At 36.8% G+C, this 23,086-nt stretch overlaps 1 protein-coding gene across 6 annotated transcripts in view; it reads right to left on the bottom strand.

The window, feature by feature from the left end:
- CLCN3 (chloride voltage-gated channel 3) overlaps positions 1 to 23,086 on the bottom strand; it is a 142,294-nt gene that overhangs the window by 6,881 nt on the left and 112,327 nt on the right. For all 6 annotated transcript variants that reach the window (XM_036763609.1, XM_036763607.1, XM_036763611.1 and 3 more), the window contains 7 exons: positions 21,621 to 21,743; positions 20,427 to 20,633; positions 17,624 to 17,704; positions 13,025 to 13,570; positions 6,738 to 6,924; positions 3,750 to 4,148; positions 451 to 667 (listed from right to left, as the gene is read on the bottom strand). In XM_036763609.1, the coding sequence (XP_036619504.1) occupies positions 451 to 667; positions 3,750 to 4,148; positions 6,738 to 6,924; positions 13,025 to 13,570; positions 17,624 to 17,704; positions 20,427 to 20,633; positions 21,621 to 21,743 (1,760 nt within the window). The remainder of the gene's footprint in view (positions 1 to 450; positions 668 to 3,749; positions 4,149 to 6,737; positions 6,925 to 13,024; positions 13,571 to 17,623; positions 17,705 to 20,426; positions 20,634 to 21,620; positions 21,744 to 23,086) is intronic.

The raw sequence follows: 23,086 nt of genomic DNA, 5'->3' as shown, positions 1-23,086 counted from the left end.
CCTAACAATTTTAATGAGATAACCATGTCAAAACTGAGGAATGAGAAAAGAAAATGGATTTTTCAGTGTTTTATATGGGCAACTTTAGGCCCAGATGTCTCTTAACAAGAGGTATTCTAATTTGTGCTCAATTACTGCCAATAAATTTTCTTGTAGGAATGGAGAGTTATACAGTATCTTTGCAAATACTAGGGTATCTTTTGAAAACTGTCACTGTTCTGACTTAGTTGAAGACAACTAGCATAACTTTAGGCTCTTTATGTTCCCAGGTAAGCAGATATTTGACTGCTTACCACTGAAATTCTAGGAAAAATAAGCCACAGCACACCCCATCTGAAAGTCAGCTGAATGACCTTGTCCCTCCAAAGTGGCCTCCACAAAAGGAGAAAGATCAAAGACTTGTCACTCCCATTCTAGTCAGTCTCTTGACTTTCTTGGTACCACACTTACCCGTTGTGTGTTACAAGGCACTGCCTCAGACCCAGCTTGCGGAAAATATCCACCACAATTTCCATGGGGGTGTGGTCAGTTACAGTGAATGGGCTCATGTCAAGAATGCTTCGTAGTTTCAGTGGCCGAGGGCTTTCCGCTGGAAGAGATGGGGTATGCTGGGCAAAACAAACCCGGGAGCTGCTAACAATACCTTCTTGCTTTTTTCTGGCACTTTCTGAAAAGACAGAGAAAGCCAAAAACACAAATGAATAATAGAGTTTGTCATATAAGCAACCTGCACATTCAGGAATAAGTGAAAAATTCATAATTTTTCTTACTTTTTTCTTTTCTTTTTTTTTTAAAGGCAATTGGAGGTAAGTGACTTGCCTGGGGTCACAGAGCTAGTGTCCAAGGCTGGATTTGAACTCAGGTCCTCCTGACTCCAGGGTCAGTGCTCTGTCCATTGTGCCACTGAGCTGCCCCACTTTTTTAAACTTTTTTTTTTAAAGGTTTTCATACCTCTGTATGTTTCCTGACTAACAAAGAAATCAAATTCAGAAGCCGGTTAAACTTTTGATGGGTGAAGCGTATGCCTATACTAAATTTTTTTTTTAAAGTAAGTTTCATGTTCCAAAGCTAAGTATTTTTGGTGAATTTTTAAAGTTGGATATGAAAAATATATACCTCAAATGGGGGACAGGAACCTATGCTTTCACTGGTACAGGGAACTCCTAAGTGAGGATTCCCTCTCAATGTAGGCTAACATCATCTCCGCAGCACAGTCTGAGGCATGAAGTGATTTGCCTCACAAAGCCAGTATGTGTCAGAGGTGAGACTTTAAACCCAGATCTTCCTGGCTTCAAGACAAATTCTCTATCCACTGCTTTTCTTTGTAACACCTTATTCAACACATTTAGCTACACTTTGAGAGAAAAATACAAGCATGAAGCAGATATTTTGGGGGGTTTATATACAAAAAGAGGGAAAAGTGTCAGTCATACCCTCTATAAAGAGGTAAGAGGTAATATAATATAGTGATTATCAATACAGTAATAAAGTGTTACCAATTTTTTTTTTAAAGAACAAGTTCATGGACCCCAGATTAAGCCTAGGCACTGAGAGATTAAGTAATTTGTCCAGGGTCACAAAATTATTCAGAGGAAAATCTTCAACACTTCCTGACTCAACCAGCCCTCTTACCTACTATGCCATACTAACTCTCCTGGGAAGAATATTTGTCTTTTTTTTTAAACTATCTATCATTTTCCAGAGCTCCTCTCCTCCATGGCAACTTCTCTTGTAATGAAAACGTTCATCTGAAGGAAACAAATACGTAATGATCATATCTGACATACATGTCATTCCACAACTTTTCCACCTCATCACCAGCCCTCTGCGGTCAAGACTGGTTAATGAACTAATTTGAATTCTGAGGTCTTTTTGTGTCGTTTTCCTTTACACTGCTATGGTCATTACGTGTAGTGTTCTCCTTATTCTGTTTACTTTGTTCTACAACAGTTCATGTAAGCTGTCCCAAGTTCCTTTGAATTCCTGTTTCTCATAGCACCAACAGTATTCCATTTACATTTACTAAACATACTTTTTTTTTCCAGAACCCCCAATCACTTCATTTCCATTTTCTTATTATCACAAAAGTGCTGCTATCAGTACTTTGTTCTACGTATTTTCCCTCTGCCTTTGTCATCTCTGGGGTAAATGCCCAGTAGCTCACACTCTCTGGGGCAAAGGTATGAAGAATTTAGTATTTTTACTACAGATCAAAATTGTTTTCTTGAATGGGTAGACCAATTCATAGCTCAACCAACAGCTTATTAGTCTTCCCATAGCCCTTCTAACACCAGTTATTTCTGCCTTTTATCATCTTTGCCAATTTGCTAGGGATGAGGCAAAACCTGAGAGTTATTTTAATTTTTATTTTCTCTTAATTATTAATAACTTAAAAAATTCTTAATTATTGTTGACCACCAGTATTTCTTTTTCTAAGAACAGCTGCTCATGTTCTATAGTGTCTATTCTTATTTATAATTACACTAATTTATAGTTGTTCTTCTATACCTTTGCCCCCAAAACTAAATTTTCAATATGCATAGAAAGACCAACCCCTCTCCAAATTTAAGTAAACAGCCCATTATTAGATACAATCACCAAGTTCCATTTCTTCAACCATACTATGTGGAATGGCAGGCTTACCTTCTCTAAGATTACCTAAGGAAAATAAACCAGAGCTATAACCTGAAGCAAAATCTTCCACTTCCCTTTCCTCCCCTTAATAGTTTTTGCAAATCAAAGGATCTTATATCTACCCTTTTCATCAACATATCCTGAGCCAATGACAGCAGAGAAAAAAATGGGAGATTGACCTGTAGAAAAGATCCTTTTAGGGGAGAGACCAAAATACTTGAAATTTTAGTTCCCAACCCCTTAGCCAAAAAGGTGATTGGTAGCAGCCTTGACCTTTAAAAAACAAAACAAATACGGATTAAGTTTTAGAGGAATATTCGGTAAATAACTAAAACCGTAAGAGGACAGCAGTAGTACTAATCTTATAGGAAGATAATCTTTTCCTTTAGTATTATGTGACTATTCACTTTATGACAGATTTCTAAGAACTTAGTGAAGGTAAAATACTGATTTATTTCAATCCAGCATCTGATCGTAACAATTGGATTTTTCTCTTCTTAAACTATGTATCCAAGTTAGACCTAAATCATAAGACCGATAGTAAAGCCCATTAAATTTGAAATTCAAAGGAAGAGATAAAAGAACATTGAGGTTAGGTTATCTAACAATTTTATTAAAGAACAAAGGAACATCCAGCTAGCTGAAGAAGAGCTACTCATTTAAATTATAGGGTATTAGGAATAATTAATTAGCTTACTCAGTTTTACTGTGTTTCCTTTTATTAAAGGACATTTGTCTTCTATTTCTAATGACAGCTAACGTTGATGAGAATGGGAAACTATATTTGGTAGAAATAAAACGTAATGAGTATAAATTTTTCCTTAAGAAAAATAAGATTTTAGGGACAGCTAGGTTGTGGAGTGAGTAGAATACCGGCCCTGGAGTCAGGAGGACCTGAGTTCAAATCTGACCTCAAACACTTGACACACTTACTGTGTGACCTTGGGCAAGTCACTTAACCACAATTGCCCTGCCTTCCCCCCCTTCAAAAAAAAATCAAAAAAAGAAAGGAAGATTTTAGGGTTCATCAATATGCCATTGGTTCAACAAGCATAATCTATTTCTTATTTAAATATAAGTAAGAAAATAAACTTAAAATATTGAAAAATCATTACCTATTGCAATAGTCAAGTCTCTTCTGAGGGCAAATCCCACTAGTCTCTGAGATTCTTTTGACATTATGACAGGAAAACCATTATAGCTGGTCTCGTTGATCATATTTTCTATGTCATCCACTGTCATGTTATCTTGTGTCAAGACAGCTAGGGGTGGATCGCTCCTTCGAGGTCTCATAACATCAGCAGCTAGGGTTGTGTGGGTGAATTCTTCCTTTGCATCCAAGAAAGGATATCCATTCAAGCGGATGTGTGCTTCATAAATGCCTTCCCTACCAAAGGCATCACCTACCCATTTACTGGTCATTACTGCAGCCATGAGGGGCACAATGTATTCCAGGCCACCAGTAAGCTCAAAAACAATGACCACCAGAGACACAGTCATTCTAGTCACACCACCTGTAAAGATCAATACTAATCAGATAAGAATAGGATCCATCAGTATGCTATTATTAGATTTTTTTCTTAAGACGAGGTAGCTGAGAATGTATTTACAAATCAACTACTTATAATTAATAACAAGACCAAGTCACTGAAAAGAAGCATAAAATTATGCTTCAGTGAATCAGAAAGAAGAGAAATTAAAAACACCACCTCTTAGAGAATTACAACAATCACTATCAATAATAATTCATAGCACTTTGCCGCTTGTAACATCACAAACAGCTGCCATGGTTCCAGTAAGGAATGACACATCGCGCTTGTGCTCTTGTGAAAACCTACTTTTGTTGTTGTAAAGATTGGGAAACCACCACAACTATTCCACTGCCAGTGACATACTAATTAAACCTGTTATGCAGGCGGCAGCTGACCTATTCGACTTTAGATGGATCACTTCAGTTCCTCAGCCTTTCCTCCTACCAAATTATCATACTACTGAGGGAAAAAAAAACCTCAAACAAAAAACCTTCTACTTCCATACCACTGTCACTGCCCTTCTCCAACACCCACTACATCAAGTCTAAGCTCCTCTACCTGACTTTCAAAGCTCTCCACAATCTAGCTCACTCTACCCATCCAATCTAACTTCCTAATATTTCCCAGTGCAATAACCATCCATTCTAGTGAGGTTGATTTCCTTACTACCTCATTCCCTTCCCTGTGCATTTGCTCCAGTTACTCTCTTCACTTGGAATTCTCTTTTTTTCTTAACCAAATCCTACTCATGCCCATCTAAAAAATACCCCCTGCTTCAAAAAGCCTTCCGCAACTATTGCAGGTCTTACTCATTTCCCTCTCACCTAAATTGTTACAGCACAGGATCACAGAGAGTCATTACAGAGTTGGAAAGGACTATCGAGGCAATCTAGTCCAAGCCATACATGAAAAAGAATCTCATCTCCCATATTATAACAGGTGGTCACTCAGCCCCTGCTTGAAGATCTCAAATGTGTGCGGCAAGGAAGGACTTACTACTCAAGTAATGGCTCTCATGGACAATTGTTAAGGAATTAACAAATTTAAGATGCCTTTCTACAATTCAACCCTTTGTTCCAAGTTCTGGCCAGCAGAACCAGGAAAAAGGAGTTTAATCATTCTTCCTCATGACAACTGTTGAAATACTTGTAGCTTTCCTGTCTTTCTATTATGTAGGCTAAGCATCCCCAATTATTTCAACTTCTCCTCAAAGGTCACAGTCATTATTCTAGTTGTTCTCCTTTAGTCTAGTTTTCCTAAAATCTGAACTGAACGGAATATTCCAAATGTAGTGTGACCAGAAAAGAGCACAACAGGGTTATCATCTTCCTTGTTCTGGACACTGTGCTTTTCTTAATGCAGCAATTGCTTCTGAGGCCAATATTACATGCTGCTGACTCATGTTAAACTAATGAAAAGCTCTTAGATCTTTCGCCAGATAAAGTGCTAGCTAGTCATATCTCCCAAACTTGTGCTTATGAAGCTGATTTCTGGAATCCAAGGCTGAAGCCAAATTTACATTTATCTCAATTAAATGTCATCTTATTTGATTAGGTCCACCGTTCTAGCCTCTCTAGATCTTTGGGATGCTGCCAATTCAGCCTATGAGTTACCTATCCGTTCATGTTACCTACAATTTTGATAAGCAGTCTTCTAGAGATGCCTCTACATTGCTGATAAAAATAACAAATACAGCCTTGACTATTAATTAACATGTTAAGTACTAAATATTGTGTCTTTATCACATTTTAGTCCTGCATACACTACTTATTATTTTGCTTTGTTCACTACAATTTTCTGTATTAATCTTTTCTAGAGGGGTAGCTAGGTGGCGCAGTGAGTAGAGAACCAGCCCTGGAGTCAGGAGGAACTGAGTTTAGATCCGGCCTCAGACACTTGACTGACACACTTACTAGCTGTGTGATCTTGCACAAGGCACTTAATTCCAACTGCCCTGCCTTCCCCCCTCCAAAAAAAAAAAAGCCAAAAAAAATCTTTTCTTGACCCTAACCCAACTCAGACTCTGACTCTAACCCTAACACTAAATGCACACTGGAACTGGGACCTTTTTGTATAACTCACAGCTCCTACCAGTGCCAACTACATAGCATGTAAATTCCTACGGACTCAAAGAGATTCTTGCTTATGCTTGCAGCAAATGACTATAAAAGGCTACAGTATTTTATACGAACTGTTAATTCACTTCTGAAGAAATTTCTAACTAAAACACAAAAAGTATCATCTTATATATTAGAAAGAAATAAAATTAATATGTCTCTGTCACAAGACCCAGAGTAAGGAATTTTCTGGTTTTAATATAGTCTTTCCTGGTAGTTACTCTTTTTTTTTTTAATAAAGAAAAAGGAATGCTAATCTCTTCCATTATACCCATGAAACAGGTTGTTGGAATACTGACACTTCTGTTTACTAGTAAACTTTTGAAATACGAGGTATCTAACTGCAGGTAAACATAACTGGTGCTATCTCATGCCAATTAATAATACACTGCTTCATTTGAGTTAACACCTTTCAGATAAAAGGAAATTCATGTCCTTTCTTTTGTACAGTTACCTAAGCATGCAGCAGCGCCAACCATGGCATAAAGGCCTGGGGTGATACAGTCAGCTCCAACTCCACACCACTCTTTGAAGATAAACCAGTCATGATGATAATAAGCTAGCTGCTCCACCGCGATCCCCACAATCCTTCCCGCGATGGCTCCAATTGCCATACTGGGGATGAACAAGCCAGAGGGAACCTATAAATTATAGCAACAAGATGATTAGTGAGATTCACATTTAAAACTTTATGGTTTTTGAAATGTTTTAAGTATACTATTTTAAAATATCAATACAACAAGCAATGATTAAGCACTTGTTAGGTGCAAGACCCTGGGTTGTGCTGGGATTACAAAAACAAATGTAAAAATATTCCTTCCCTTGAGAAATTGGTAAAATCTTCTCCAGCCTTGCTTTAGTTATGTTCCATTGGCTCATTATTCCAATGACAGCCCTGAAACCTCTATTCTATGAACTTATGTCTATTAACATGACCTGTTTCCCTCAAATTTTGCATATATAAAAATTCTGTGGGGTCACCATCTTATGTTTGTTTTTCTGTTTTGATCAGACATATGGACAGGATGGGGAGCTCCCCATGGTCAACTGGGACCTGCTCTGCAATGTTGATAAAGCCCAGGTCCCTGAGAGGGGAGGTGATTTGCCCAGAGTCATGTAGAAACATGTCACAAACTGCTCTTAAACCCATTCTTTTTGTCTCTGAGGGCAACTCTCTGTTCACTATGCTGTGCTGTTTTGTTATTATTTTTCTTCATCAAATAGAACAGCATTCCACGATGATGGGATTTAAAGCCGAAAGGACCCTCAGAGAACATCTAGTCCGGCATCTTCTGGATTAGAAAACTATAGTATATCCCTTCTCCTACGGCACATGACAGCTAGAGCATGAATGTTATCCTTTATTCACTGCCATCATTTGGGAGGTTTCTTTTCTATTTCATTCAAAGAATATTTCACTGTTAATTCAGAGCTCTATTGTTCCTGATACTGGATAATAGGTCTTACCTGTTATACAACTACTCAATATATACCATTTTACAATGATAGAATAGAGGAAATAATTCTATCCACATCACCTAAAAAAAAAAAAGTCAGACCTAAAGAATTATGAATGGTTGGAACAGCTAGTAATACATGCCAAGTATGGTTTGGCAAGGTGGAGCTGTAATGAAGAAAACATCAGATCTGAAGTTAGAAGAAACATATTTGGATCCCCTTCTGTCACTCACCACCTGTGTGACATTGGGCAAAATAAATTTACCTCCCTCTGTCTCAAGTTTCTTTAGCTGTAAAATACGAAGGAGAATAGCTGTCCTACCTACTTCATAAGGCTGTTACGAGAATCAAGTGAAATAATGTACTCGAAGCACTGTTTAAAGCATAAAGCACTGTACAAATGTCAGTTATGATTATGATGAAACTAATGCTATCTTTGGTTATGTTATGGGAAAGGCACTGTGTTGAGGGGGAGGGTGTGACAGTCCTACCATGCTGGACTCTGATCAGACCACACCTGGAGTATAATGTTTGGTTCTAAGTACATTTTAAAAAATGAATATTTTTATTGTTATCTCTTCTTTTCTATTGCCTCTATTTCTTCCTGTAATCCCTCCCAAGGAACTATCCTTTTAAAACAAAGAATTTTTTCTAAAGAAAAAGAGGGGGGGAATTTACAGCAAAACCAATCAACACACAAAAAAAATCTGACATCATATGCAATGTTCCACACCTGTGAATCTCCATTTCTGCCAAGGAGCAGAGGGAAGCATCTTCTCATATCTCTTTATAATTTCATATAATTCAATTTCATTTATTCTCACTGTTTATACATCTTTCTGATTCTGCTCACTTCACTTTGCATCTGTTCATGTCTTTCCATGTTCTTCTGTTTTCATCGAGTTCACATTTTCTTATGGCACAGTGATATTTCATTATATTCATGTACCCTAATTTTTTTAACCATTCCCCAACTGATGGGCACCTACATTATTTCTAATTCTTTACTACTACAAAAAGTACTGCTATAAATATTTTGGTGTACATGAAGCTTTTCTTTGTGTGAATGATCTTCAATCTCTGGGTCAGAAAGTATGGGGATTCTAGTTACTTTCTTTGCATAATTCCAAATAGCTTTCTAGAATACTTGTACCAATTGACAGCTCCACCAACAATGCTTTAGTATGCCCATATTCTAACAATCCCTCCAATATGAACTATTTCCATTTTCTGTCATCTTTGCCAAAATGCTGCACGGCCAGTGAAACATCAAGGTTGTTTTGATTTACATTTCTTTAATTAATACTGATTTAGAACAGCTCTCCATGTGGCTGTGTATAGTTTGCATTTCTTCATTTTGAGAACTATCTGTCGTATCCTCTGACCACTTATCTACCAAGGAACAAAGATGTCACATTTTAAGAAGAACACTGATAAACTAGAGTGTGTCCAGAAGCTGTCAATTAGGGTGGTGACTGAAGGGACTCATTATCACATGGTACAGCAGAAAGAGCACTGGCTTAGGAGTCAGAAGTTTTAGGTTCAAATCTTACCTCTGTGTCCTTAAACAAGTCAGTTACCTCTCTTTGCCTCAGTTTTCTCATGTGCAAAATGAGTGTGTTTGACTATATGGTCTCTGAGGTCCTTTCCAATTCCAAATATATCAACATATGATCATATCATTAAGACCTATTGTAGGAAGTGGGGCTATTTAGCCTGGAAAAGAGCAGACTCTGAGGGTTATCACGTGGAGAAGCAATGAGACTAGCTCTGCTTGATCTCAGAGTCCAGAACTAGAATCAGTGGATAGAGGTTGCAGAGGTAGATTTATACTTGGCTTAAAGATAGCCAAAAGGAAATGGGGCTGCTGGAGGATGGGGTCATAGGATGTCTATTCATCAGGACAATTTATTAGTATTATTTCTATAACCCAAAATGATAACAAAAATTTCAAAACCCTGCTTCCCAATTATGAATCACAAGAAGATAGACAAAGTAAAGCAGCCCACATAATCCAGAGAGGAAAGGAGAGAACCCAATCAGAAGTATTCTTTCTCCACTGACCTCTTACCACTTTGCCTTCCTTTTCTGCACTTACATTTTATTTGAGGTTATAGTTACTTCTTTACATGTCATATCTCCCCTACTAGATTTTATGGCAGCAGAGACCGTGTCTTATATTTGTTTCTTATTCATCACTTATTACAGTGCTTTGCAAATAACAAGAACTTAAATGTTAAATGAATAAACAGCATTAATCTAATCTAACTGAAAGGTTCAAAAAAGCGTAGATTTCAAGCATTTGGGGACAAATATGAAAGCAATTGCTAAAAACATCAAAATACTATTCTAGAAATGATCAGTTATTCTCTTTTTCTATTTACCATGGAAACTAAACAATGCTTTAAAACCATTCTGTGATACCAGTCTACAAAGTCTCTTTTACGCAGCTTAAAATTCCATTAGAAGTGTTTCTATTTAAAACCACTATCGACACCACCAGGATAACTGTCTGCAGTGGTTAGTATTCTGCGATCATTCTATATATTGAAGAAATAAGCACATGTTAAGCAGCTGCAGCAACAGGAATTTCGATCATTTCATCACCTGATAAGAGTGTAATAAGGCTGTTAAGAAAACAATGATTATTTGCTTTTTCATACTTCGTAAATTTTATAACAAAATGAAATTTAAAATTTTTATTTTAATTAAATGGAATACATCTATAGATATGATATAAAATCTGTTCATATCATCCATGGATTTTTAATGTTAAGGTTATATTTGACAAATTTCATGATAGTAAATGAATGATAATATTAATTAATGATTATAACCACTGAGCTTATATCTATTTTTCTTTGGGAAGTGAAAATATTTCCCAAACATGACCTAATTAATACACTATCCTATTCCTATAAATTGTACAGTAGAACTGAACACATTTCAAACAAATAAATGCATCATCATATATTAATATTCTGAAAAATGTATTTCTGATTCTTGCCTGAGGCAATTGAAAATTAGGAAAGATTTAATGATCTATCGATCTCCCACAAACATTTGTTGATAATCTACTATGCGCCAAGCACCATGCTAGAGTTGAGGAAAGTAAGACGAGATCATCCCTACCGTTAAGGAGCTTACATTCTTTTGGGGGAAACAAAATGTTCAAAGAGAATAAAAACAAAGTCAATACAAGGTAATTCCAGAGGGTCTATAGCAGAATTTTAAAAAGCCTCTTGCAGAAGACTAGGGATCTCAAGAGGTAGCACTGAGGAAAGGGTACTTGGAACAAGTAGGCCAGTTTGGCTGGACCATAGAGAAGAAAGATTGTAGGCAGGGATTATGACCCAGGACAGGAGATGGAAAAGGAACAGCCAGGAAGCGAGAGAAGAAAGGGTAGGTGGCATAGGGGAATGTGCCCTGACCACAGAGTCAGACGACCTTGGTCCAAATTCTACTTCTGAAGCTTACTACCTTACTGACCTTGGACAATTCACTTCTTTCCCGAGATTAGGGGATTTACTCATGTTTACTCATATGTAAAATGAGAGTGCTGGCCTCTGGGGTCCCTTCCAGCACTAGATCTACAATCCTATGAGGAAAACCAACAAAGCAGTGCCACAAAAACCCAGAACAGAGAGAAAATTTAGGAGGAGGAGAAGGTGGTCAACAGTGTCACATGCTGCACAGAGATCAAGAAAAAAGGTGGTCACTGGATAGGGCAGTTAACAAATCATCAGTAATTTTGGAGTGAACAGTTTCAATTCATTTATGAGGGTGGAAGCTAGATAAACCATATAACAAATTAGTTTTTCAAGCAGACATTTGTACAATATAAATGCAAAATTAATATGCAAAAATTAATAAATATCCTTAATGACAAATAAGAACCAAAACATATTACCATAACTCTACACCAATTACTCTGACATTAATTTTTTTCATACTCAAAATAGTATTTAACATTAGCTAAATTTAATGAAGAAAAACAGCAGTAGCAGACAGTGCAGGAAAGAATCATTTAAAATTCAAAGCTGTCTAAAAACACTGGCTTTAAATTGATCCTACTATGAATAAGGAGACCACAAAGCAACGAATGAGATCTTACAGGGCTAATTTATGTACTAGAGTTACTAAAATGAATATCCAAACACAATGATCAAATGCCAATATCCTTCTTAAATAATGGATAAAGACTAATGCTAAGGCTCAAGTCTTTAGCTAACGTCTTCCAAGTCACAAACTTTCAGTGAATCTACCTTAGCACAAGGAAACCACAGTAATAAATTGATAATGCCAGCCAAAAACAAATTTTACTAAGAATGTTCTTATAGTTTAATATTTTATAATAATTAAAAAACTACTGCATAGTAATTTCATAATCCCTATTTTTCTTTGTCCATCTTTCACTATTCCTTCACAGTCAGACTCCAACAACAGGTCCACTAGTGACAACTTCTTTGGCTTAACTAACAGGGAGTGGTTGGGATTTATAGTCCACTTGTTGTCTACGGAGGAAGAAAACTCAGAACAGCATCTCTTCTCTCCTTCAGTCCTCTATTATTACCCTATCTTCTAAGCATAGGGATAGAATTATAAAATATCGAAAGAGGATCTTTTAAATTAGCCTTCATATAAAGCCAAGTGGAAGAAGTGGCAGCTAAATCTACTCAAGATTCAATAGAAGATGGTTAAGGTATAAAATAGACAAGACAGTTATACTTCTGTGGCACTAATGATTTGATCTCCTTAGTGAACACCACCACAAATAATAGCAAAATTTCAAAGCAAGATATCGGTGACTTGTCACAAACTTATCAAAGACAAAAAATAACTTAAGACCAAAAATCCATTTTATCTGTGCATCTGTACAGATTTCAAACAGTTATATATGAGGACTACCCTTTTTGGTAGAAAATATAGTGAGTATTTGCTTCCTGCCATAAAGCATGCATTAAGCATAATAGTAACATCTCAAGTCACACATGCCAGCTGAGGTACAAGATATATAATGATTCAAAATAAAGATGAGCTTTAAGAAATTTTTTTTAATAACTCAAAACAAAATTGTATACAGTATAAGCAAACTCTCAAATCATATTGACAAAACAAATCCTAGGTACTGTATCTTCAAAAGCAAAGGTATATAATAAAGTGCTCAAAATGTCAATTTTTATTGCTTTCTAAAAACCAGCGAATCTATTATTTTAATTTACGTCCTGGAAAACACTTAAATGTAGCAAACATGCTTAAATATCAAGTAACATTAACAGTTACCTTAATGCCAAAGGTGAAGACAGTCATTATGATTTTAAATATGAGCGCTAAGCACAGCTGCCATATAGCGGAATATACGCCAATGCCCGCCGGACGGTCGGGAATATCATCCACAATTTTACTGGCGTTCATATCATTTCTGTAGTCACAGAGGGAAGAGGATTCCAGAGGTCCACAGTCTGTAAAAAGCTCTTTAATCAGTTCACTGGTATTGAGCCTTGTGTATGGATTTGGAAAGGCTACCACGGCTGTAATAGCTGCAACCACGATGACTTCTAACACAGGATATTTCCCAAACTTTGTGGATTTGCGCCGACGACACCAGGCAATATTTGCCCGAATGAAAAATGCTCCCCAGAGGCCTCCAAAAACCCCTAGGAGGATGAAAGGAAACAGTTCAAAAAGGTACCACGGAGTGTGATATTCCACATAAAAAAGGACCAGGCGGCTGTTTCCAAAAGGATTGATGGATCTCAAAACAAAGGCAGCCACCAAAGCAGCAAAAAACGACCTCCATAAAGTTTTCAGGGGAAAGTAATAACTAACCTGCAAAGAAACAAATGAAGAATTACTGGTTACATTACATTTAAGCAAACGTTCCTTATATTATGAAATAACTGGCAAATATCTGTTGTCTATATTTGGCTAACAAACAGCTTATATTAGGTAGATATTCTGTTAGGTTAATTTTCATACAATGCCTTTAAAATTATTGTTCCCTGACCTGCAAGACAGAGCAATAAGATACATTTAAATTGACCATAAATATTCAGTAATTTTTATTTAAAGTATTTGTCCTAGATTATTTTCCTGAGAAGTTGTTTAAAGTGCTCTAGAGTAAAAGTACCTTCCTTCTTATTCTTTGAACTACAAAATATACAAAAAAGGATTTTTAAAGTTAATTGTATTCTCTAAGATCAGTGTTTACCAAACCAATTTAGCCAAGAAATCTTTTTCGGGCTGGAAATACATCAAGATGCCAGAGTTTAAATGCTGACTCAGGAAATGGGATAAAATAACCAGAAAAAAAATAACTATTTTAACATGGCTATAAATCTCATATTAACTCTTTCAAAGAGAAATATATTACCAGCATTAACCCATATCACATTGTTTTAGACACATCAACGTTTCATACAACAGAATTTAAGAAAAGCCACTACAGCTAAAATGCAAAAATGGGTTTAAAAAAATTTTTAAAGAAAAAATGCTTACGGGGTGGGGGGTGGGACCAAGATGGCGGCTGGAAAGCAGACACTTGTGTAAGCTCCCCCCACCAGGTCCCTCCAAAAACCTATAAAAAATGGCTCTCAACAAATTCTAGAACTGCAGAACCCACAAAATAGCAGAGGGAAGCAGGGATCCAGCCCAGGACAGCCTGGATGGTCACTGGATGAGGTCTATCGGGCACGGAGCAGACGGGAGTAGAGCCCAGCGTGGGCGGCGACAGGACCAACCAGACCAGGAGCCAGGTGGAACAGGCCCCAGTGCCCTGAATCAGTAAACTGTGGCAGTTACCCGACTTCTCAACCCACAAACACCAAAGACAACAGAGAAGGTTAGTGGGAAAAACTGCATGAGACAGAGTGAAAAGATTTCGCAGTTCGGCCACTGCCCTGGGGGCAGCAGAGGTGGCGCAGATACAGAACTACAGCTGCACTTGCTTCTGGCCCCAGACCCACCTGGTGGGAGGAATTAAGTGGCAGATCAGAGCAGGAGTGCACAGACTGCTGAAGATTTGCGTCAGGCCCTGGTTGGGGGTTCTTGAGGAAGGAGGAGTGCTGGGGTGGCAGAGCTGGCAGTATAGAAATAGCTCTGAAATCAATGGCGCATCCCCTCAAGCTTGGAAAAAGTACTCTTTACTCTACGAGCAGTCATACCCTGCTGAAAAACTCAAGGGTCAAGTAAGATGGCTGGGAACATGGCCAGGCAGCGAAAACGCACTCATATTCAGTCTCAGACTTTGGAATCTTTCTTTGGTGACAAAGAAGATCAAAACATACAGACAAAAGAAGTCAACAAAGTCAAAGAGTCTACATCAAAAGCCTCCAAGAAACACATGAACTGGTCTCAGGCCATGGAAGAGCTCAAAAAGGATTTGGAAAAGCAAATTAGAGAAGTAGAGGAAAAACTGGGAAGAGAAATGAGAAGGATGCAAGAAAACCATGAAAAACAAGTCAATGACTTGCTAAAGGAGACCCAAAAAAATACTGAAAAATACACTGAAGAAAACAACACCTTAAAAAATAGACTAACTCAAATGGCAAAAGAGCTCCAAAAAGTCAATGAGGAGAAAAATGCCTTGAAAGACAGAATTAGCCAAATGGAAAAGGAGGTCCAAAAGACCACTGAAGAAAATACTAGCTTAAAAATTAGACTGGAGGAAGTGGAAGCTAGTGACTTGACGAGAAATCAAGATATTATAAAACAGAACCAAAGGAATGAAAAACTGGAAGACAATGTAAAATATCTCATTGGAAAAGCCACTGACCTGGAAAATAGATCCAGGAGAGATAATTTAAAAATTGTTGGACTACCTGAAAGCCATGATCAAAAAAAGAGCCTAGATATCATCTTTCAAGAAATTATCAAGGAGAACTGCCCTGATATTCTAGAGCCACAGGGCAAAATAGAAATTGAAAGAATCCATAGATCGCCACCTCAAAAAGATCCCAGAAAGAAAACACCTAGGAATGTTGTAGCCAAATTCCAAAGTCCCCAGGTCAAGGAGAAAATATTGCAAGTGGCCAGAAAGAAACAATTTGAGTATTGTGGAAAAACAATCAGGATCTAGCAGCTTCCACATTAAGGGACTGAAGGGCTTGGAATATGATATTCCGGAGGTCGAAGGAGCTAGGATTAAAACCAAGAATCACCTACCCAGCAAAACTGAGTATCATGCTCCAAGGCCAAATATGGATTTTCAATAAAATAGAGGACTTTCAAGCTTTCTCAGTGAAAAGTCCAGAACTGAATAGAAAATCTGACTTTCAAAGACAAGAATCAAGAGAAGCATGAAAAGGTAAACAAGAAAGAAAAATCATAAGGGACTTACTAAAGTTGAACTGTTTTATTTACATTCCTACATGGAAAGATGATGTGTATGATTCATGAGACCTCAGTATCAGAGTAGCTGAAAGGAATGTGCACATATATATGTGCATGTGTATATGTGTGTGTGTGTATATACACACACACACACACACGCACGCACGCACACACACATATGTGTCTATGTATGTATATATATAGGTATATATGTGTATACACACACACATGCACACGCACACACACACACACAAACATATAGATGGAGGGCACAGGGTGAGTTGAATATGAAGGGATGATATCTAAAAAAATAAAATCAAATTAAGGGATAAGAGAGGAATATATTGAGAGAGGGAGAAAGGGAGAGATAGAATGGGATAAATTATCTCACATAAGAGTGGCAAGAAAAAGCAGTTCTATAGGAAGGGAAGAGGGCGCAGGTGAGGAAGAATGAGTAAATCTTTCTCTCATCAGGTTTAACCTGAGGAGGGAATACCATACACACTCAATTGGGTATCTTACCCCACAGGAAAGGAGGAGGAAGAAGATAAAAAAGGGGGGATGATAAAAGGGAGAGCAGACAGGGGGAGGAGGTAATCAAAAACAAACACTTTTGAAAAGGGACAGGGTCAACGGAGAAAATTCAATAGAGGGGGATAGGTTAGGAAGGAGTAAAATATAGTTAGTCTTTCATAACAAGAGTATTGTGAAAGGGTTATACATAATGATACGCATGTGACCTATGTTGAATTGTTTGACTTCTTAGGGAGGGTGGGTGGGAAGGGGAGAGGGCAGAGAATTTGGAACTTAATTTTGGAACTCAAAGTTTTAAAAACAAATATTCGAAAACAAACCAAAAAAAAAAAAACCGTTTTTGCATGCAACTAGGAAATAAGATACACAGGCAATGGGGCATGGAAATTTATCTTGCCCTACAAGAGAAGAAGGGAAAGGGGGATGGGATGGGAGTGGGGTGACAGAAGGGAGGGCTGCCTGGGGAACGGGGCAACCGGAATATATGCTGTCTTGGAGTGGGCAGGAGGGTAGAAATGGGGAGAAAATTTGTAATTCAAACTCTTGTGAAAATCAATGCTGAAAACCAAATATATTAAATTAACATAATTAAATTAAGAACATGAAAAAAAAGAAAAAAAAATGTTTTCTACCCACAGAGGCCAAGTCTGTCCAAGAAACTGAAAGGTAAACACTACTCCAAAAAGATTAAAACTGTTCTACTAACAAAATTTATAAAAATTAGTGATGGCATTTTTAAAAAATCACAAGAAAAATTCAGAGATATAGTTTTTATACAAATTAAAGTGAAAATTTTCAAAACCAAAATAAAAATACATAAGTTACAATCTAAATAACTCCAAAGGAGTAACATTTGAAACATTTCCTGAAACGTTAATTATGAATAGTAAAAATTACATCATATCAACATTTCATTCTTCCATAGATCCAAAAGCTAAAAAAAAGTATTTAAAATCTATTAAAAGAATGTATTTATAATTATAACCCTGGGCAATCTATCATTACAGCTTTACATACCTCCTCCAGACTAAAAAGGACTCCACCAATTGGGGCACCAAAAGCTACAGATACTCCTGCTGCTGAGGCAGCTGACAGAACCTAGGAAAAAATATCACAAAACTTTATAATCTCAGGCTTTATTGTAAATCCAAATGTAGAGAAGAATCAGTATTTATTGTGATACAGTATTTTCAAGACTTCTTTGTGAAGTGAACACTATCCTGCCTCTTCCCTATATACCCAAAAGGAAGTGATGATTCATTCACTTCCTATCCTGCCCTTTTTTCTATCTCTGATTAACAAATTTTAAGAAGAATCTTCATGAATATTGTCATCTTTATCTCCAAATGTTCCTGTGTTCAACTAATATTTTTTTGTCTAACCATAATAATGAAGTCAATTATTCTTAAATATTTGAAGAGTGAGGATACTGCATTCCTCATTGCCTTATCAAATACCATTTGAAATGTTGTGTCAACGATAGTGGGAGCTATGACTCCAAAATTAAGAACACCAGGCTACATAATCATCTTACTGGGGAATCTCACACTAATACTAAGGTATCATTAACAGTAGCCCAAAGTAGGGGTTAGAATAGGGACAAGACCTGTGATTTCTTTGGCATACGGAACTCTCAAGTGAGAAAACTCCCATTATCAATGTCAATAAACAATTTCTCTGAAACTGAAGAGCTCTTAAAGACTTACTTAGAGAGGTTAAAGCAACTTTCCCCACTGCTACAGAGATGGTATATACCAAATGGGAATCTGAACCCAGGTCTTTCTAACTTTGAGGCCAAATATCCACTACGCTACACTGTAGGGATAAATAAAACTCCAGGAAACGGAGGAAAATTCTGAATGATGCATACAAGTAGAGGACAAAAAGTTAACAAATCATTTGCATCTGGTTAGAGAACACACTCTATAATTTCTTTTTGCTAAAAATTTATCCTGCTTATTATAGTTGGGATAACATTATACCTAGTCTACATATAAACTAAATAGAAATTTTGAGCTCCCTGAAGGCAGGGAAGGACTGTTTCATTTCTGTCTTGCTGTCATTAGTGAGTAGCACAATCCCAGAACACAGAATAGATGTTTAATAAATACTTATGGACTGACTGACTGCATACCATGATTACTATCACCTTACACTTAAGATAGTGGTTCAAAAGCTACACTGGTAGCAAAGAGAAGGCCATTAAAGACCTTTCCATGAAAACCACAAGCACAGACCATTGGCACAAAATCAAGATACATATGGCTTGGAAGATACTCACTTCCACAAAAGAAATAAGTAGGAAGAGGGTTGGAACAATATTTGCATAAGTAACAAGAATAAAAGAGAAGTGAAAAAGGCAGTTCAGCAAAACTATTCAACAAATCGACTAAGTGTGACATCATGTTGCTTCCCTGCTTGTCCACTGCTGCAATGAAGGGAGGGAGTAGCATTCTTTCTCTTCTTTGGGTCCAAGCTTGGTCATAATTTCAGAGCATTCAATTTTGATCTGGAGGATTATTGTTCTTCCCATTTACAATGCCATAGTCATGGTGTATATTTCTCTTTTGAGCTTTGTTCCTCTTTAGTCTCTGGTCATGGAATCATTTAAAAAAAATAAACTTATAAAAATCTGTGTTCCAGGCCTGTGGTATATAGCCTGGTCAAAAGCAACAGGAAAGAAGAAAGAATGTTTGGAACTGCAAACAAGCCCACTGGCTTGAACAAAGAGTGCATTAAAAGAAACCAATGTGCAGTAAGCCTGGAAAGGTAGGCCAGAGTCAGATTTTGAAGAGCTTTAAAAGCCAAAGAGGTAGAGACTCAAGTCCCATCCAATTCTGAGATTCTATGTATAATGGGAAGTACGTAAGATTGGAAGTGAAAGCATATAGGTTCAATCACTATCTCTGCCACTTATAAGCAAGGAGACAAGTTTGTTTGCTGTTCTCTCTTGGTTCTCCTCCTACCTTTCTTATTGGGCCTTCTCAGTTTCCTTTGCTCGAACTTCATTCATGTCACACCCACTATGTAGGCATTCCTGAAGGCTCAGTCCTGATCCTCTTCTCTTTTTTCTCTACGCTATGTCACTTGGTGATCTCATCAGTTCCCAGGAGATCAACTATCATCTCTATGCAGATGATTCCCAAATCTATACATCCACCCCAGTCTTTCCAGTCCTGCCTGCATTTTGAAAATACCATGGGTATCTTAATCTCAACATGACTAAAACAGAACTAATTATCTTTCTCCCCATTCCCTCTCCTCTTCTATTAGTGGCAAGGGTCATCCTTCCACAGTCACTCAAGTTCATAACCTCAGTGTCTTTATAACCTCCACATGCACATTTAACCCATATATTTAATCATTTGCCAATCTTGTTCCTATCTTTACATCTCTCATGGATGTTCCCTTCTCTCTACTCATACAGCCACCATTCTAGGTCAGGCCCTCATCACATCTTGCCTATATACAATTTCAATAGCCTACTAGTTTATCTCTTCTCCACATAGCTGTCAAAATGACCTTCCTAAAGCATAAGTCTGATGACATCACTTCCCCCATTCAATAAACTCCAAGATCGAATTCCCTGTTATCTCCAAAATAAAATATGAAGGCGTTTATTGGGCACTGAAAGATCTTCATAATCTATTCGCAGTCTTCTTACACTTTATCCCCCTCCACACAATCCACAATCTGTCATAATGGCTTATTTACCATACATAACAATCTTTAATGTTTACTCCACTCAGGAAAATCTTTTACTGAAATCTCATTGGAATAAAAAAGATTTTTCTACCAAATGAATAAGTAAATCACTTACCTCCCTTTTTTTAGCTTCATTTGTGCTGTACTTTGGAAAGAGGTAGGAAAAAATGTTTCCACAGCAACAGGCTACATGAACCAGAGGACCTTCTTTCCCTAAACTCAAACCTGATGCTACTGCCAGCACTAATGTAATGGTTTTAATCATTAAAGTCCATTTTCCCAAGTAACCTCTAATGATGAAGCCACTCAAAATTGTTTTAATCTGTAACAAAAAAAAACAAATTTAATTTTATTTCAGAAGCTTTTTGCTTTACTTATAACAAATTATGTTAAATATTTTTCAGACTGTATTTGATATTCTACTACCTTTATTATGTTATATAAATCACGCCATATTCTAATTCCTTATCAAGCTGGCAATTATTTTGGGAAGATTTTGCAAAGAACAAATATAAACATCTATAGTAAAGTGACACAATACTCTCAAGGTCAAGAAAATTTTGTAAAACTAGGAAAATGCTAGTTCCGGTATCTCTCATAACAATAAATTACACTTAAGATATTTCTGAAAGTCTGTCAAGAGTTAAGTTTGAAGTGTGTCCCCCATTGGGAAATTAAAACATTCATAGAAAGTTTTGTCATAAATACATGCAGAAAAATAACACCTCTACAACAATGTTGACAAAAAGTGACACAGAAGTGTTTGCTATTGCCACATTTTTATTAAATTCTAGTTTTAATGTGAAAACTTATAAATAGCAACTGCAAGCATATCATGGATAAGCTTTCTTATTTCTCTGATCCAAATATTGGTTAAATTAAAAGAAGGAATTCATGCTATTTTTCATTATTAAGCAAAATTAAGTAGTGTTTTTTTAATTGCCTGTTGCCTCAAGTAACTCCAGATTATAAAAAGGAGTAATTGTTCTATCACTTTAAACTGACAATGTTTTAAAAAAAAAAGATCCTCAGCCATCACAGTTCAACACCAAAAACTAAGAGAAGTCTAAACACTAAATAGTGAATGACTACTTTAAAGATTCTTTCAATAATGTCTAACAATCATCTCAATTTTTAAATTTCTTAAATTTCTAAATTTAAAAAATCTAAAATTCTTAAATTTCTAAATCTCTTAAATTTAGTAAATCATTTTCTAACACACTTTTCTTTTCATTTTCTAAAAGGCAAGAAGATATCTATCCTAACATACTACCAAATTTTTAATGCTATTAAATTTTTCATATCTTACCTCTGGAATTCCAGAGCCACAGGCATATGGAGCAAATACCTTCACCAGGGAAACAGCTAGAAAGGCAAAACTCAAGGCCCAGAAAATGTACATTATATAGTTCATTATGTAAGAGCCTGGACCCTAAAAAAAAAAAAATCCAAACAATTCAGTATTTAGTGAATTTTAAAACATATAGCACCCACTAATGAAAAAGGAAATGCTTGCAGCATAAGAAAAACATATATAATTTGGAAAATAACTCTGGTATATTTTCTTCATGATAGAAGTTCTATATAAAATCTAGTACTAAAGTAGTTTTCAAAAGGAATATGTATCCATATAAGAAGACATCTAAGTCAATTTCTCCTAGGCTTCCTTTCTTCAGTCCTACTACTACAAAGATAGGTGCTCTACACCCTGCCACACACAGACACACAACACACAGATACACACACAGACACACACACACACACACACACACACACACACACACACACACACACACACAGAAATGCATGCACACACATACACACGCACTCATACTTATGTGCATGGACACACGCTATTCAACAGAAACAGAAGCTAGAAACAAAGTAACTACTTACTATACTGCTATAGCTCATTATAAATGTAGATTATAGTTGCTAATTAATTACAACTTGTGGCTTAAGTACAAATCCATCCAGTTAGGCCAAGTAAGGACCTGCTATTCTACAGCAATAATTGTGCTGATGGCCACAGTATTGTTTTATTTTTAGTTTCAACACATGCACATAACAAAAGCCTGTTTTAAACACATATATACCTATGTTTACATACATTGTATTTGAACTGTGTAGTTCAAGTGTGTAATCCTTTGATCATAGCAATGAGTGACCCTTCCCCACCACTTCCAAATAAAAATTTTTCCCAAGTATTTCTCACAAGTTTAATTAATCTGACACTTTTCTGGCTGGTACAATCTCTCCTTAAACTGTTGTAGCAATTTTAATGATACTGTATTAGAAATAATTAAAACTGCAACTTGTGTTGGCAATCAAAATGGCCTCTTAGCACTCAGTTCAACCAAGTGCCCTTGAAGAGTTTGGCCTCTGTTTCCTTGATTAGACTGGGGAGTCCTTGATGACCTCCTTGCCTCAGGGGAGGGCCTAGTTTACATAGGTTTGAGTAGCATGTTTGGGACATCAGAGGCTTTTAGACCACGTGGGTTTAGGTCGCCTCTTTGTGACGATTTCAGGTCACGTGGGTGAGTCGCATGTGTGACTCATCCTTGACCCTGAAAAAGATATAAAACCAGTGGTTGGCTTTCTCTTTTTCGGAGCTCTTACTCACAGCCATGGTGGCGCGAGTTACTCTGAGCCAGCCCTTGTTATGAGCTCCCAGGCTGAACTATGAATTGTATTTGGCGTGTCTGTCAATGTTTGTAATTTGTTTGTATTTTCCTCTGAAGTTCAGGGGGCTGGTTTTTTCCCCTGAACTAAGTG

This window comes from Trichosurus vulpecula, chromosome 6 (assembly GCF_011100635.1).
Source record: "Trichosurus vulpecula isolate mTriVul1 chromosome 6, mTriVul1.pri, whole genome shotgun sequence".
Lineage (NCBI taxonomy): Eukaryota > Metazoa > Chordata > Mammalia > Diprotodontia > Phalangeridae > Trichosurus > Trichosurus vulpecula.
The sequence above is the reverse complement of the archived record's forward strand: the minus strand, read 5'-3'. Positions and strand labels throughout refer to the sequence as shown.